The sequence below is a fragment of the Mastomys coucha genome, unplaced genomic scaffold (genome assembly GCF_008632895.1).
Source record: "Mastomys coucha isolate ucsf_1 unplaced genomic scaffold, UCSF_Mcou_1 pScaffold14, whole genome shotgun sequence".
NCBI classification, from domain to species: Eukaryota; Metazoa; Chordata; class Mammalia; order Rodentia; family Muridae; genus Mastomys; species Mastomys coucha.
Window position 1 is genome coordinate 61,684,151 of NW_022196896.1, and position 17,797 is coordinate 61,701,947.

Here is a 17,797-nt window from a genome sequence, read left to right on the forward strand (position 1 = left end):
CCCCCCCCCCCCCCCCCCAAGCTAAGAGAAAGCCTTCAGCGTCTCTGTGGATGCCCTGACGCTGGAATTCTAGTTTTTGGAACTGTTAAGAAAATTTTTCTTGTTCTTGGCCTTTCAGTCTGCAGCATCTTGTACCTGATTCAGTGCTAGTGTATGAAGGAGAGAGAGCAATCCTAGTGAGATTAGAAGAACTTGATTCAGGTGGGACCCAGAAATAATACGAAATGGGAAACTGGATTGGGTTATATACACACGTCTTTTAAAATGCCCCACCTCTCCCTCCCTCCCTCACTTCCTTCTTTTTCTGTGTTTCTTCCTGTATTTTATCTTAGTTATAGTAATAAAATTTAAAAAAATTTAAGTAACACTGCAAATAATAAAATCATTTGATATAGTTTTGAAAGAGAAGGAAAAGCAGGAGAGTGTCAGGTTATGAAACCCTTCCAAGTTTTCTAAGCTGGTCACTGTTGCAGATGTGTTCACTGGCATCAAATCAAACTCCTCGTACTATGATGATTAGAGGGATAAGAAGAAGGCCCAACCTTCCCAAGCACTGCCTCAGAGGGAAAACCACATGGAATTCTTTTGGACTACTATGTGGTTCTGAAAGAGTTAAATTTGAGACTTGTGCTGGCTAATGAGAAAATTACAGAAAAACACAGTGGACCAAGGTCGAATATGTCCAAATAAGCCTGGGCAAAAATAAGCAAGCTGTTAAGACATTCTGGGAACTAGGAGGCCGGGAAGATATAGAAGAGAAAACATGCAAGGACATGTCTGGGCAGACACTGAGTAGTGGGCCATCTGGTCCTCTTAGATATGGTTTAAGGTCAGATGCTCTGTTGACTCAGATTAACATCAACCTTAGGAATTTTCCACTCTGTTCTGCACATAATATAGTTGATATTTGAACTAGCCAATCATGTATAGCCACACTGATTCCTTTGGTCCCCCAGACCTTTTTCCTATATAACCCCCTAACCCCTGAGCCTCGTGGTCGGCTCCTCTGCCTCCTGAACGAGATATGAGTCGGCCCGGAGCTCCGAAATTAAACTGCCTCATGTCTTTTACATCAAGATGGTCTCTCATGGTTCCTTGGTGTGCGTTCTTCCGAGACTTGAGTGGGGGTCTCCCTATGGGGGTCTTTCATGTGGGGGCTCTTCCAGGATTTACGTGACACCCAGGAACCCCAAAAACCCCTTGGAGGTATGTTTGTATGAGTGTGGTGTGTGTCTGAGGTGTGGCCGCTGTGTTTGTGGTTTTGTGGTTTTTTGTTCTGTGTTTTGTAGTTTGTGTCTTCTGTTTGAGCTGTCTCTCAGGCAGCTCCTGTCTTCTGTTTGAGCTGTCCTTCAGGCAGCTCTGGTTTCAGTTTGAGCTGTCTCTGCACTGAAAATCGAATTCATAGATCCAGCATTGGGGGCAGGTAGAGGTACCTACACTCCATCCTTCCTCATTACCTAATATGACCCTCTCTTGTGCTCTCTCTCCCCCTGGACCCTCTATCTCTCCTTCTCTCCCTCTCTTTCATTTCTGAGTTTAGGTCACTATATTTCCCATTTATATTTTCCAGGGACATCCATTCACCTACAAATCTCTTTTATCTCCCATATCCTACATCTGAACATTATTTCACAGTGTTCACGCACCGAATTTTTGTTGTCCATTCTTCTGCTAACAGACACTCAAACTACCTATTTCTGTTTCCTTCCTATCGCAAACAGAGAAGCAGTAAGCGTGGGCATGGGCTCAAATCCATGGTAGGATGTGGAGTACTCTGCATCTACACCCAGGGGTGAAATAGCTCTGTGTCATTTTTTTTCCCCGAGGAGCCTCCATGTTGATTTTCATAACATCTGAACTGGTCTATATTCTCAGTGCTGTGAATAAAGGATCCTTCTTCCCACACCCTCTCCAGCATTTGTTGTCAGATTTCTTAGTAGCAGCATCTGACTAAGGTGAAGTGACATCTCAAAGTTGTTTGAATTTCCATTTCTCTGCTAAGAAAGGATGCTAAACACGTTTGAAAAGTTGGATATTGGCCATTTGTGTTTTCTTTTGAGAACTCTTTTGAGAACTGTCTGTTCATCTCATTAGATAATTTGTAGACTGGCAGCTTGTTTCCTTGGTGCCTACTTCTCGCTGTGTTTTGTGAATTCTTTTTATTATCCCTCTGTGTGAAGTACAGCTGGTAAAAATTTTCTCCCATCACATCGGCTGTCTCTTTGCTCTGTTACAACTTATTTGCAGTGCAGAAACCTTTTCTCTTGATGTGTTCCCACTGTATACTAACAATGAACTCCAAGAAAAAGAAGTTAGGAAAAATATCTTATTCATAATCTCTCCAAAAAGTAATAAGGTCACTAGGAATAAATTAAACTGAAGAAGAGAAAAATGTCGGCAATGAAAACTTCAAGACACTAGGCAACAGAAAGAACTTCCATGTCTCTAGGTTGGTAGAATTAATAATTAAAAAAAAAATAGCTACACACCAAAATTAGCCTACAGATTTAATGCAATACCCAATTAAATTCAGATATCATACTTCATAGATCTAGGAAAAAAACAATATAAATATTCATATGGAACCAGAAAAGATGTTGAATAGCCAAAACAATTCAACAAATGGTGACGGCAAAACTGGATTCACCCCAGAACAGTGAAACTGGATTTTTGTTTGTTTGTTTGTTTGTTTTTGTTTTTTTTCAAGACAGGGTTTCTCTGTATAGCCCTGGCTGTCCTGGAACTCACTCTGTAGACCAGGCTGGCCTTGAACTCAGAAATCCACCTGCCTCTGCCTCCCAAGTGCTGGGATTAAAGGGGTGTGCCACTATCGCCCAGCGAAACTGGATTCTTATCTTTCACCTTTTACAAAAATCAACTCAAATTGAAGCAAATACCGCAATTTAAAACACAAAACACTGGTGTTGCTATGGGAAAACAGAGGGACTGCTCTTCAAGGTACTGCCAAGCATCTATGAATAGCACCCTCCAGTGGCCAAGAGGTAGTCTCAAGAATTGGCAGGTGGGACTTCTGCAATATAAAATTGTGTGTATGTGTGTGTGCACGCACGCGCGTGTGTTTTTCCTCTTTTATTTTCTTTTTGAAACAGCGTCTCAATATAACCAAAAATAACACTGAACTCCTGGTCCTCCTGCCTCTGCCTCCTATGAGCTGGGATTACAGGTGTGTCACTGTGCCTGACTTAAGGAGTTTTTCCATGAATAAAAGGAGAAAAATAAGGCCGAAAATCAAATGACTTAAAAGCTTTATTTTTATTTATTTTTAAATTTTATATGCATGCGTGTTTGCCTGAATGTATGTCTGTGAACTACATGTGTGCTCAGTATTCACAGAGGCCAGAAGAGGGTACTGGATCCCCTGGAACTGGAATCACAGATGGCTTTGAGCCGCCATGTATATCCTGAGAATTGAACCTGAGTTCTCTGGAAAAGCAGTCTGTGCTCTTAACAGCTAAGCTATTTTTCAGCCCCCGCCCCCCCCTACAATTTGCTTATCTTTCCTCTGCTTTTCTTTTTTGTTCTGCTGTCAATTAAAAAAAAACAAAAACCAAAACCAGATGAAGGTGATACTAAGTTACCATCGCTGAGTTTCCCTGCTTCTGCCAGAAGTTGGGTAGAGAACTTATCATTGTTTCATTAAATTCCCATAGTAACAAGTAAACAACATATTGACCTGATTTTGTAGATGAGGAAGTTGAAACTGGGAGAGAGGGCAGAGAAGGAGGAAGCGACCAAAGTCTTATAGCTAGTGAACGGATCAGGCACTAAAACCAAAGTGTATGGCCTGAAATCAATGCTCTACCGGCAAGTTAGTCTAATGCCTGGTCTTAGCTTTTTCAGCACATTCAAAGCTTTAGAACAGATTACGTTAAAGCAGGAATTCTGTCCTCTGAAAGCATCACCAAGAGAAAGCAACAATTATAAAAATGCCACCTTTAAAGTGAAGAAATAAAGAGCTAATGGTTTGTTAGTGGAATGAACCCCCTTCTGCTCACACGTGGCTTTTGTCCTGAAAGCTATTAATTCTTATATCTGACATATATCTTAGGCAAGAGGACTCATTATCCTGACAACCTCCAACTTCATGTATCCTCTAGCCTGAATCATCCTGTCTGGGCATCAAGCCTTCTGCGGAACTGTCCACTTCATTTCCATAGTTACAGTCCTAGAGACACTGCTATCAGGTTTGGCTGAATGGCTGTGGCACCTCCTGGCGACTGGTCCTCACTTCCTTCCCTGTACCACCTGTACTAGTTCTGTACACAGAACCACATTTTCAAAATATTCTGGGCACTTGGTGTTAAAGATACAATAATTACCAGTGAATCAATAGTTTAAAAAATGACACAGTGCTGACCTATATAATTCTTGAAAAATATGAAGTGACGGGGGTATGGTGGTTTGAATATACTTGGCCCAGGGAGTGGCACTATTAGGAGGTATGGCCTTGTAGGAGTGGGCCTTGGAGGAAGTGTCATTGTGGGTGTGGGCTTTGAGACCCTCCTCCTAGCTGCCTGCAAGTCAGTCTTCTCCTTGCCTTTAGAACAAGGTGTAGAACTCTCAGCTCCTCCAGTGTCATGCCTCCTGGGACACTGCCATACTTCCTGCCTTGATAATAATGGACTTAACCTCTGAACCTGTAAGCCAGCCCCAATTAAATGTTGTTCTTTATAAGAGTTGCCTTGGTTATGGTGTCTGTTACAGCAATGGAAACCCTAACTAAGACAGGAAGCATGTTGGGAGGACCTGGGAGGAGCTAAAAAAGAAGAAATCAATATTGGTATGGTCGTAATACACATATGTATCAAATACTCAAGGAATAATGTAATTATAGAATAAACTGGGACTCAAACTCAAGATCCTACAGAAAAAGGAAATACCAAGCCAGTTTTTGTTTTGTTTTTAATTTCCTCAGGCTGACACCTCTCTTGTATTTGTTTCTGGACGGTAGTCATTCTCTTAAAAACTGTTGCCAACACAAATGCCCGTGTGCAGCCTGTGGAACCAGTAACCCCAAGGGGCTCCTTGCAGATCACACAGTTTCCACTTTCTAGGAGTGTCCTGGCAGGAAGGGTGGGATGAGTTCATCTGGAAACCTCAGCATGTTTATTTGACCTTACTTTTCCCCGCTCTGAGGCCCAGCATGTAAGCAGCTTAAGATAAGTTCAGTAATCTGTTGAATACTACTAAATGAATACGATATTTGGGACATTGCAAGACCATCTAAATTATCTCTGCAATAACTGGATACGTCCATATTTAAATTTAACTTTCCATTGATTTCTTAAGTGTAATTTTGAGCTCTCTCGGGAAATGATTTTCTTTTCCATTTTTAACTGTTGGTCTGAAATTATACAATATTTTACACTAGTCACATTTTGTCCCTTTTATCTAAAATGCCAACCCCTTTGAGGTTTACCTTGCAGCATGACCAAAGACTGCCTAAGCCGGCTGTTCTCCTTCCGAATGCTTCTTAGTTTTTCTTTCAGGCTTTCGATTTTGTTACAAAGTTCCTCCTTGGACAGTTCCGTTAAGGGTGTTTCCTCATCGCTGGAACTCTCCCCAGGCAGGAAGGCATTTCCTGAATACGGGTCTCTCTAAAACACAAAGCACGGACAACAAAAGACACTTGGCAGTTCCTTTAACAGCCACCCCACGTTCTACACACCAATGCCTCATATCAGACCTAGGCATGTCTGCCTCCACACGAAGCTGCTGCAATGCATGGTCCCAGCTTTGTCTTCCACCCTCCAGAACTCGGGCAGGACATACAGAAAGGATTTGTTGCTTTTTTAAATAGAAGACATGAGTCTGACCTTCTGCCTAAGTGGTGAAAAGCAGAATATTTTAGAGTGCAGTAGACTCAGTAAGGCTTGCCACTGTTGAAACCTGGGCTCCTCTGAGGTGGAGCCTGTCGCCAGCCAAGTCCTTCAAAATTTGACTCTCACTCTGGGTTAGCATGCTAGGCATGGTGACACATCTCTAATCGTGTCTCTAATTCCAGGACTTTGGCAGTAGAGTCAGGAGGTCAGCCTGAGACACATAGGAGGTTCCAGATCAGTCTGGGCTAGACAGAAACAACCTTGCCTGCCTGCCTGCCTGCCTTCCTTTCTTCCTTTCTTCCTTCCTTCCTTTCTTTCTTTCTTTTTTTTTTTTGGAAGCTTAGCAAGCTTCCAGCAAATTCTTGCTCTGCACATCAGCTACAGGATGATTTGTAAGCATTAAAAAAGACACTACATATCATAAGGACAGTAGTCACACACAGGAACATAGGGTGGCCGCTAAAGAAGAGTCACAGGAGGTTTCTTAGTATGCTGCTGCTGATGTAATTTCCTAATGATATATTCATTTGGTGGCAATGCAGGAAACCACACTTTCAATTGTGACGTAGGACAGAGAAATCTGGCAGCTCAGTAGAGATGTGAGATCTGCTCCACCAAACCTGCTGGGATGCTGGCCTATTGGGACTTGAAAAAACAGGTAAAGAAATGGATCCCTAGTTCATTAAAACATGTATGCATGGACGAATGCTCTCAAACACAGAGATTTATGCACACATACACCCACATGTAGATGCTTCCATATGTATATGCTTTCACATACACATGCATTCTCACATGCATACACCCACACACACACTTGAATGCAAATTCTGCAGACACATTAAAATTTACACATCAAAAGCAAAATGCAAAAACTACAAGAAATATAAATGTATGTCTTCTCAACTACTCACAGTATTTAAAAAAAGAAAACAAACTACCCACCGGGCAGTGGTGGCGCACAGCTTTAATCCCAGCTCTTGGGAGGTAGAGACAGGTGGATTTCTAAGTTTGAGGCCAGCCTGATCTACAGAATGATTTCCAGGACAGCCAGGGCTATGCAGAGAAACCCTGTCTCGAAAAACCAAAAACCAAACCAAAACAAAAACAAACAAGCAAACTAAAATGAAGAACTTTTATTCATAAGACACATTAAAAAAGAAAATAGACCATAAGAGCCAATGGGAAATATGTGCAGTATTGTTAAACAAAACAGTAACTCAATGGAAAAACAAATAAATGATATAAAGGGGACATTTTACAAAACAGAGAATGTATATGGCTCATCAGTAGACACAGAGATATTCAACTTCATTAGTGAGCACAGAGAAGGTCAAATTCACCATCAATTACCATCTGGGCAAAGCCCAAGGAATCTGACAAAACTAAAGAGGGTGGGCATGGGCCACTGTTTCTCCATATGTTGTTATATGGAAAGAATTTGGCACACTACTTTGGAAAGCACTGTAACAATATCCTATGAAGTTTATCACTTATCTCCCCTTGCTCTTGTAAACAATCCCCAGGTCTGTGTGTGCATACAAGAGAACATGCCCAAGATTTTTAACTGAAGCCATAATGGTGAGAATCCAAAGACAATCCAATTGTCTACTGTCAGGACAGGGAACAACTTGTGGTGAACTCAGACAGTAGGATTTATACTGCACCTGACAGTGGATAAATCAGAGCCATACAGAATCAATGTTAATACAGTGTTAAATGAACAAAGCAAATTGCAGAGGGAAATATGCAATGTATCATTTGTTCAGTTACAAAGTGAAGAAACTAGTGCAGTAGTGCACATCTGTGTCAGCTCCTTAGGAAGCTGAGGCAGGAGAATCACTTGATTTCAGGAAACAAGGATGTTCTAAACAATGTAATGAAAACCCTCCTCCAAAGAAAGACAGAAATGAGAAATTGATATGATTGATAAATTATTTAGAAACATGTGCTATATATAATACATAATATATATAATATATGGTACATAATAGATATATATGATGTATTATATATAATATATAATCTATGATATGTAGTAGATATTTATATATGAGTGAGCTTTGTTTTTCAAAAAGCTGGCTAGAGACAAAGTTCAGTGTTGAAGTGGTTGCTTGGCATGTGCAAGGCATAAGCCCTGTGGTGGGGTGGGAGGGAACCGAGCATACAAAGGCAAAATTGCATATGACTGCATCTGGAGCAGACAGATGGGATCTGTCTGAGGACAGGAAGTGGTTCTGTTGGAGTTTATTTCTTTTTAAATAAACATATGCAGAGGGAAAAGAGAATATTTGTTCCCCAGTCTCCCTGTCCGCAGAGCAGCGTCTCTTCCTTTGTGTGTGTCAGAAGACTTCCTCCTTCTCTCTTCCCAAGCTTCTTTTCCTAAGCTTTTCCTGAGCTACACTCTAGGTGCTTGGGATTCGGTACGTATAAATCTCATACTAAGTTGCACACAGTAGGCACTTTACCATCTCTATTACTGCGGGAGCAGGTGATGGGCTTTTCTTCACTGGTAGATCATTCTTATTCTTTCCTTCTCTGTGGTTTCCTTTCATGGCTTCTCTCTTGAGATTGTCACAGAGCTAGTTCTATGGTTTATCGTGTCTCAGGACAGACGGAACAGAGTCACCCGAGAGGAAGCTCATCTTCATCTTTTAGGTTTAGAAACAGTTTTTGAGTTCAAAAAATGAGACAATAATTTAAAATGTCTCAAACTATGGTGAGATTTTAAAAAAAAACCCACTAGAAGTGATATGTGAGTGCATGTACATATATATTGTACCTAAGTTTACATATACACAAATACACATACACACATATATTAGAACCAGCATGGGTGTGTGTTTGTACATATCCCTGGAAATTCTCAGTGTACAGTGCCATGTGGAAAGACCAAATTCAGATGCCTATAGCATGAAGATTCTTTAACAATTAGTCTGAGAGTAGAAGAGAGAAAAACACAGGGAAAGCTAATGCTATGGGACATTTTGGTGCTTGGAGGGGGAGCCTGGAGAACAAAAAGCAGAGAGTCAAACTCAAATGTCTGCCTTCCTCCTTCACTGGCTCCTTTAGAAGAAACAATAATCGGGGCTGGTGAGATGGCTCAGCGGGTAAGAGCACTGACTGCCCTTCCGAAGGTCCTGAGTTCAGGTCCCAGCAACTACATGGTGGCTCACAACCACCCGTAATGAGATCTGACTCCCTCTTCTGGTGCGTCTGAAGTCAGCTACTGTGTACTTACATATAATAAATAAATCTTAAAAAAAAAAAAAAAGAAGAAGAAACAATAATTTCAGGAGTGGAGGAGACATAGGAGGTAAGTGTCCACATAAGGGAAGGACAACAGAGCAGCAGACCAGCTCCTTGTTTGTTATCTGTGCGTTCTGAAGTCTCCGAAGAGGCCGTGGGTCCAGCATCATCTCAGGGTAGCATGCTGCCTCTCTGGGCCATAGATAAGAGACGATCAAACTGATGTTTGAACAAATGGATGAAAACCAGCATCCAGGCTCTCCGGATCTTAGGCAAAGCAGCTAGAAAATCCAAACAATCCTCACGTCAGAGTCAGGAGATAGGCAAGGGTTTGGGGAAACTGATGCAGCCTGAGACCGTTCAACATGTTAGATCCTTAAGGAAGACCGAGCCAAGAGAATCTCCAAAGGGCCTGGGAGGATGGGCTCATCAGGAACGGTAATGGATACTCAGGGACTAGGCAGGGACATTAAGAACTTTGGTAGAAGCGATATAGCCCTTCTCAAATGTTGAGATGACATGCAAGCTTTCCCCAAACTTGGGTCACATCCCAAGAAAAACACTGGAGTGGAGGATGGTAAGAACATAGGGTTGACCCAAGCTTAAATCCCAGAGTGACTAAACTAGATTAACGACCGCTCAGAAGGACGTTTCATCCTGAATGGGCAAGTTTATGCTTTTTGTGCTTTGTTGGGTTTTGTTTTTGTTTTGTTCTTATCAAGCAGGAATAGAGAACTAGAAGCCTGGTGAGATCAGTCATAGGAAAATGTAGCCAAACCTTCGTATGATTTGTACATTCAACTCTCATGAACACATAAATATGTATTTTATTATATATGTGAGTTTGTAGGGATATGAACGCCATACATACAATTGTCATGAATATCACCATAACTAATGTACTCTCATTATATGTCCAAATCTTAGGGGAGAAAGTGAGGTGTCTGAGTAAATATAAAAGAACGGTATTTTGAAATCTGAAGGATGCCTGTTTAGACAAGAACTCTTTGGATAATAATTGGTCTTATTCTTGTTTTCAAATTTTAGAAAGCTCCTGTAAGAAAGAAAGGAATTCAGGCAAGGTCACCAGAGGAAGGAAGAAATGGAGGGAGGAAGGAAGGGAGGAAGGAAGGAAGAAAGGAAGGAAGGAAGGGAGGGATGGAGGGAGAGAAGGAGAAAGGGAGAGAAGGAGGGAGGGAAGGGAGGAGGGATGAAGGGAGGGGGAGAAGTTATTAGTAGTGTTAGGCACAGAGACAAAGCTGTGAGCTGAGGAAGATGGATCAACTATGTGAGCGAGCCCTTATCACTGTGGCTTCTATGTAACTGCAGACTGCAGCACGTGAGCAGGAGATCGCTTTCTACCTTACATAAGCTACTGTGCACTCTTTGGATCTTTGCAGTAAATATCACAAAAGTCTAAAATGTGGTGCGCAGAAGTGGGGATACCTAAAACAGGACACTCAGAGGCCCAAAAGGCACAGGGTGGCCTGGGGGAAGGCCACTGACTCTCGTTAGCTTTCAGTAACACATTTGGTAAAATCATCACCTAGAGTGCCTATGAAGGTAGATTACACTCCCATGGATGCTGGAGAGAGAATTTTGGCATGTTCCGGTTGCTTTGTCAGTAATAGCAGTCTGCAAGAAGACACAGGAAGCACTGAGTGCAAGGTGCAACTTAGAGCAACCGAGTTCCGTAGTATTAATCTTCAAGATTTGAGAAACATGCCACAATTACTTCCCTAGGTCAGCAGAAGATAGACTTTCACCTTGCTTTCTCAAGAGCTCCCCTATGTGATCTCTGATGATGGTCCCGTCCAATGAGATGCTGTGGAGTCAAGGGATACCTTCAAGTATTTGTTTCAAATGGCCTTTAGGTAACTGCTATAAATTGGAGAGAAAAGAAGCTGAACACGGATTTGATAATAAAAGAGGTCTCTCAGGCCCAGGATCTTTGACCAAGTAAGTAAAATCTCTGGCTGGTTTGAACTGCAATAGAAACCAATAGAATTATGTAGTATTTGGATAGCTATTAAGATTTTGAGGATAGAAAATTGTCAAAGAAAGCACCACTGGACTCAGGAGCATGAACTTTGTTTATCCCTGATCAACTTCAAGCCTGCACTAGCAAGCTACAATAAGACATTTAATGAAAACCAGAAATATTGGTATTAATAATAACCATTAATAAGAAAGAATAAATGCAAAAAGGCCTGTGCATTGTTTGTGGGCATGTTGACTGTGGGGAACCTTCAGAAAATCATCTTTTTTTTTTTTTTTTTTTTTTTTTTTTTTTTTTTTTTTTTTTTTTGGTTTTTTGAGACAGGGTTTCTCTGTATAGCCCTGGCTGGCCTCAAACTCAGAAATCCTCCTGCCTCTGCCTCCCAAATGCTGGGACTAAAGGCGTGCGCCACCACCACCCCAGAAAATCATCTTATTAGGCAATAAAATGTTATTCCTTACATTCTCCAAGACTGAAACTTTTGCTGGACCTCACAGCCAGAGTTAGTAATACATCTTGAGGTCACTAGCCTGTCTGCTCAGCTTAAAACAAAAAACAAAAACAAACAAAACAAAACAAAACCCTGCCTTTAAGAGAACTATGTAACAGTCGACCTTACATGCCCCAGATTTCCCATGTAATCTGCCTTTACAATCTTATCTAATGAGTACCTGTTACCTTAAATGATGTACTCTGCCATGCCTCTGACCCAGGGTGATACATGTCTATCATTTGCTGAAGGCAGCCGATAACAGAGGTTAAGAGCAACTTTGTAAAAGCTACCAGAAAGGTTAAAAGCACCCATTTATGGATACTGGTTGATAAGCAATGTGGTTCGCAGAACTGTTTTTTGTCTGGGTCAGTTGGAGCCAGTTGGAGCCAGTGACTCAATCCCTTCTAAAACTCTGTTAAAGATTTCTGTAAAGTACCCCATGTCTTCCCGTGTGGTGTTTTCTGTGCTGGTCAATAATACAGAGCAAGCCCTTTGTCGGAGACTGAGTCGAATCACAGTTATATACCAGACGTACATAAACACAGATAGTCACACACAGAGAAGACAGGCACCCAAAGACAACAGACAGACACAGGGACAGACACAGGGACAGATTCACGAGACCACCTTCAGGCTGACACAGACTCTCATACAAACATACAAGCCAGGAGAGCCAGGGAGCATGAAGTAGAGTTCAAATCTGGACTCTCTTGGTTAAATGCCTCGAAGGGAAATTACTGGTGATGTGGAGTCAATCACTAATGCATTTAATCCATGCAATCTTATAATGTCTAGCCAAATGAATAGAAATAAGCAATTTCTAAACCACAAGTCATTCTCCTATGTATTTCATACAGCTATAACCTCTGGAGTATAGTTATATTACATCAATGGATTTTAGTTGTTCTAGCCCGAAGAATAACCAAACGTGGGTACCTCTATAAGCTGATGGTAATGTTGATTTGCTTCTCTACAGAACATGTTTAACAACTTATATGCATCTCATAATACTATGAATAATTTTGGAGGCTGCGATGCTTTTTGAAAAAAATCAGGAACAAATTAAAATTTCTATTATGATATCCATGTGCTACTAAATGATATGTACGTAGTCTTTTACAGTGTTTTACGGAGTGGGTAAGAGATGGGGATATGAGGGAGATGGTATTGTTTAAGGGCATGTGAATACAACATGCTGCATGTATTATAAAACATGTACCAATGTGTGACTGTATAAAGACATACAAATAAAAATACAGAATGAACCTGTCCTTCTGTAAGTTGTTCAAAGCAAAGGATGGGAATGAGGTAGTAAGGACGGCCATGAGCTAAGTTCTAAACAGAAAAGCAAAGAGTAAGTCTTAATGAAGAAATACAGTAATTTCCATAAAATATTTTGGGAGGAAAAATATTTTCAGAAAGTTGGATGATCTTTTGTTTAGAACAGAAAACAAAATTTGAACAATGTTATATCTGGTCCTGGGTGAAATGAAGCAGGAAAACTGTCTGTTGTCCGTGCTTCTAACTTAACCTTAAGAAGAGAACAGAAACTATATTCCCTTGGCTGGATAAAGAATTAAAAAGGAAAGTGCCGAGAAACAACGAGAGATAACGCTGAGAATTGTAGACTGCGGCTCCGCTAGACGAGAAGACTAAATCAAAACAACAGAACACCAACCTGTGCTTTATCCGGGGCACTATTTGCGTTTTCTGAGTTCACTGTCTCTGTCCGCTTCCTCTTTCTTTTTCTAAGAACTTGGTTGTCGGTGATGTCATCTGTCTGCAAGATCTTCTGCATTTTCTCAATTAGTCAGCCAAGGCTTTCTGAAACCATCGAAGGCTGAAACGCCCATGTAGGTGCTGCTGCTCTGCATGCGGTTTTTCCTTCTCCTTAAAAACAAAAACAAAACACAGGGTGCCTCAGCCTGCTGCCTGCTCAGGCGAGCTGCTTCCACAGAAGACGCCATGCCGTTGTCTTTCTCACTGGTCAACTTCCTGTACATTTTTACTTGACAAAACAAAGAGCAAACAAACAAACAAACAAAACAAAAAAACCAAACCATCAGCTTGGTGCTGGAGACATGGCTCAGTGGTTAAGAGCACTGATTGTTCGTTCAGAGGTCCTGAGTTCAATTCCCAGCAATCACATAGTGGCTTACAACCATCTGTAATGGGATCCGATGTCCTCTTTGGGTGTGTCTGAAAACAGCTACGGTGTACTCATATACATAAAATAAATAAATAAAACAAAATATATGGCAAGGAATTGATACGTAGTAGCAGGTCATAATTAAAAAAAAACAAAAACAAAAACAAAACCCAACAACCTAAAGGTTGATACCACCTTTGATACCACCCTCCAGCTACTCATGTGGTCAGGTTCAGCTAGTTGGCTTTAAAAATGTCAAATAGTGTAAGAACAATTTCCATCTGTCATTCTTGTCAAGTAGCTGTGAGGAATCTACAAGTTTTAAAAATTCTAGGTGTATATGAACATTTTCACAAGAATTGAAGCTATGCACTTCTAGGAAAATATATTAATAATAGTCGTCAATACCAGGATCGAAGGTGAAAACCTTCCCAGGAGATCAATAAGAATTGCTTAGAACTGAGGTTTTGTTTTAAAAGGTGTTTTTCTTCCTGAAAACTCTGAAGTCTTACAATGGGAGGTTCCCCTTATCAAAAACTAGCTGACTCTATCAGTAGGGCTGCAATGACGACGACATTTATGTGTAGCTGGTGAAGCATATTAGGTCTTACTTAATCTGCAGTATCTGTTTTAGTTGGTTTGTTTTCATAAGCATTTAATTATAAATAATAAAACTGAAGTCAGGTTGAGCATATGAATCTTCATGAAATATATAGACTATTGAGCACACAGCAATATTTTGCTTCTTATCAAATTGCTATAAATGTATTAGCAAATACACTACTCAAAATTTTTTATTCACAAGGTTCATAATAAGACACTGGAGTACAGCTTTTTGGAAGCTATATTTACTACTGTGATGAGTGAAGTTTTCAAGATAACATTATAGTTGGGCATAGTGATGCGCACCTGCAATCTTAGCACTTTGAAGAAGGCAGAAGGGTTTCATGTTCGAGGTCAGCCTGGGTGACACTGTGAAATGCATTTTCTAAACTCTGAAATCAAATAAAACATAAATATACAAAAAGTAAAAAATTGATGGCTCAGTGGTTAAGAGCATGGACTGTTTTTCTAGAGGTCCTGAGTTCAGTTCCCAGCAACCTCATGATGGCTCACAACCATCGGTAATGGGATCCGTTGCCTTCTTCCAGTGTGTCTGAAGACAGCTACAGTGTACTCATATGCATAAAATAAATCTTAAAAAAAAAAAAAGCTGTATAGCATTTTGCTTAATTGGGACTCTAATAGAATGTTTACTCTCATAAAAATAATTTAAATGTTTTGTGTGTTTTTGCGTGTGTGTGTGTGTGTGTGTGTGTGTGTGTGTGTGTGTGTGTGTAACATGCCACAGTCACTGGGTTCAAGGGATTGAACAGAGGTTTCATGTGGTTTTTTTTGGTTTGTTAATGGCTGACGTTTGGACTGGGTTGAGATGGACTCTCTTTGCAGCTTTGATTTCCATTTCCCTGATGGTTGGTGAGATTTAACATTTTTCATGTGCTTTATGGCACGTCTGTTCATTTTACTTCCCCCATCATTGATGAGTCTGGCTTCTCGTTTGAATTTTGACTCTGTAGGTTACTGTTGGTAGACAGCCATTTTCGCAATATTAACACGGCCGGGACAGGTCCTCTTCTGGTCTTACCTGTCCAGTGTTCTAAATGCCTGGTCTCCTAAGTGCTGGCTTTTCAGTGTGAGCCGCCAAGTGCTAATACTCACCCTTTGTGCAAACCCGTCAAAAAAAGTTTATGTTTACATATTTCTTCTCTCATGATAGCTTTCATGCTGATAGAAACTGGTATATGTTGATACCAACCTATAAGCTATTGGAAATTTAAATTGAGAACAGGTTAGGGAGAAGTTCCTCCGTGGCCAGTAAAACGGATTTTGACATAAGGAAAAAGAAGGAGTGCTTCCAGGTTCTTTTGGTGAAGCCAGCATTATTACACTCGCAGCTAAGCCAGATAAAAAAAAGACCACAAAAGAGAAAATTATAAAACAATCTTTCCAATGGACAGGGGACAAAAACTGTCAACAAAAATACTTGCAACTGGCTGGGCAATGGTGGCCCACACCTTTAATCCCAGCACTCGGGAGGCAGAGGCAGACGGATTTCTGAGTTCGAGGCCAGCCTGGTCTACAGAATGAGTTCCAGGACAGACAGGGCTATACAGAGAAACCCTGTCTTGAAAAAACAACCCCCCTCAAAAAAAAAAAAACCTCAAAACTTTGCAACTGAATTGAAGAATACATCAAAATCTTCCACCATGATGTCTACGATACTCCAGACCTGCAGGGGATGGTTCCATGTATGTCAATAACCTTAATTCAATATATAATTGAACTCAGGACAGAAAGCACCTGATCATCTCAGCAGATGTGGAAACGCACAAAATAAAACCCAGCATCCCTTTGTGAAGTCCCGAAGCAGACTAGGCACAGAGGGGATCTATTTCACACATCGCAGAGTACTAACCACTATACGATCACGGCCGAGGCGGACTAGGCACAGAGGGGATCTATTTCAACATGGTAAATGCCATCACAACAAGCCAGTAGCAAACAGTCTACTAAGTGGAGAAAACTTCCAAGCATTTCCACTAAAATTAGAAATGAGTGTCCATTGGCTTTACTCCCCTTTAGTATTGTGTTTGAAGTTTTAGCTACAGCAATAGGAAAAGAGATGGAAACGAAAGGGTTGTACAGAGGAAAAGAAGAAATCAAAGTACCCTTCCTTGCAGAGAATGTGATGCTGTTCATAAGAGAGCCTTAAAGACTCCTCCAGGCGACTACGGCTGGCTAACACGTTCAGAAAAGCCACCGGTACGAAATCACTATAAAAATCAACCCAAGGATAAACATTCCAATAAAGAAACTGGGGGAAAATCTTATTCTTAATAGCACAAAACTAATAAACCACCCCCCCAAAATAAAAAAGAACAACAACAAAAAAAAAAAACCAAAAAAACAAAAATTCAAAACCCCAACCAGGTGGTGGTGGCATACATCTTTAATCCCAGAACTTAGGTGGCAGGAGGAGTTCTGTAAGTTTGAATCCAGCCTGGTCTACAGAGTTAGTTTCAGGCTAGCCAGGGGTGCACAAAGAAACCTTGTCTTGAAAAACCAAACCAAAACAAACCAAAACAAACCAAAACAAACCAAAAAAGTCTTGCCTTGGAATAAACTTCAAGGAAATGAAAGAACTTTACAAGTCAAAGTTTAAAATACTAAAGAAAAGGATTAAGAAAGACAAAGCTGGAAAGATGTCCCATGCTCAGGGATTAGAAGAATTTGTATTGAGAAATGGACATTTTGTGAAAAGCAATCCAAAGATTCAATGCAATTCCATTCAATTGCAACTCTGCAGTTCCCAAAATGGAAAAACAAACCAAAAATTCATATGGAAACACAAAGACAAAACAATCCTGAAATCCAGGAGTGCAGCTAGTGGTGTTACCATACCTGATTGCAGGTTACACTACAGACAAAAAATAATAAAAACAGCATGGTGCTGGCACAACAAACGGACGAACAACGGCATAGAAAACAGGAGCCAGATATAAGACCGTGGAAGTATAGCTGCCTGAGTTCTTACAAGAAGTCCAAAAATGCACACTGGAGAAGAGACAACATCTCCAGCAAATGGAGTAACTGAAAATCAGTACGTGGATGAATGAAAACAGATACTTTCCTCTCACCTTGACCAAAACATCAATTCCAACTGGATCACAGACACAATGTAAAGCCTGAAACTCTGAAATTTCTAGAGGAAGATGTAGGGATACTCTATGAAGATATAGGCGTGGGCAAGAACCAGTCACTTGGAGGGAAAAATGCCAACAATCGACCAACGGTAGTTCAAAAAATGAAAGTTTTTATACAACTCAGGACACTCCATTTTGTTAAGAAGCAGCCTATAAAATGGGAGAAAATATTTGCCGATTATATATCAAATCAAAGATTAATATCTAGGCTCTGCAAGTAAATAACAATCTAGCCATCAAGAAAAGAGCCAAGCCGGGCGGTGGTGGCGCACGCCTTTAATCCCAGCACTTGGGAGGCAG

General features: G+C 40.8%; 1 protein-coding gene across 1 annotated transcript in view; it reads right to left on the reverse strand.

The window, feature by feature from the left end:
- Bend6 (BEN domain containing 6) overlaps nt 1–17,797 on the reverse strand; it is a 68,277-nt gene that overhangs the window by 26,339 nt on the left and 24,141 nt on the right. The window contains exons 2-3 of the mRNA XM_031367122.1: nt 13,263–13,474; nt 5,441–5,618 (exon numbers count right to left, since the gene is read on the reverse strand). Coding sequence (XP_031222982.1) covers nt 5,441–5,618; nt 13,263–13,382 — 298 coding nt within the window. The 5' untranslated portion in view covers nt 13,383–13,474. The remainder of the gene's footprint in view (nt 1–5,440; nt 5,619–13,262; nt 13,475–17,797) is intronic.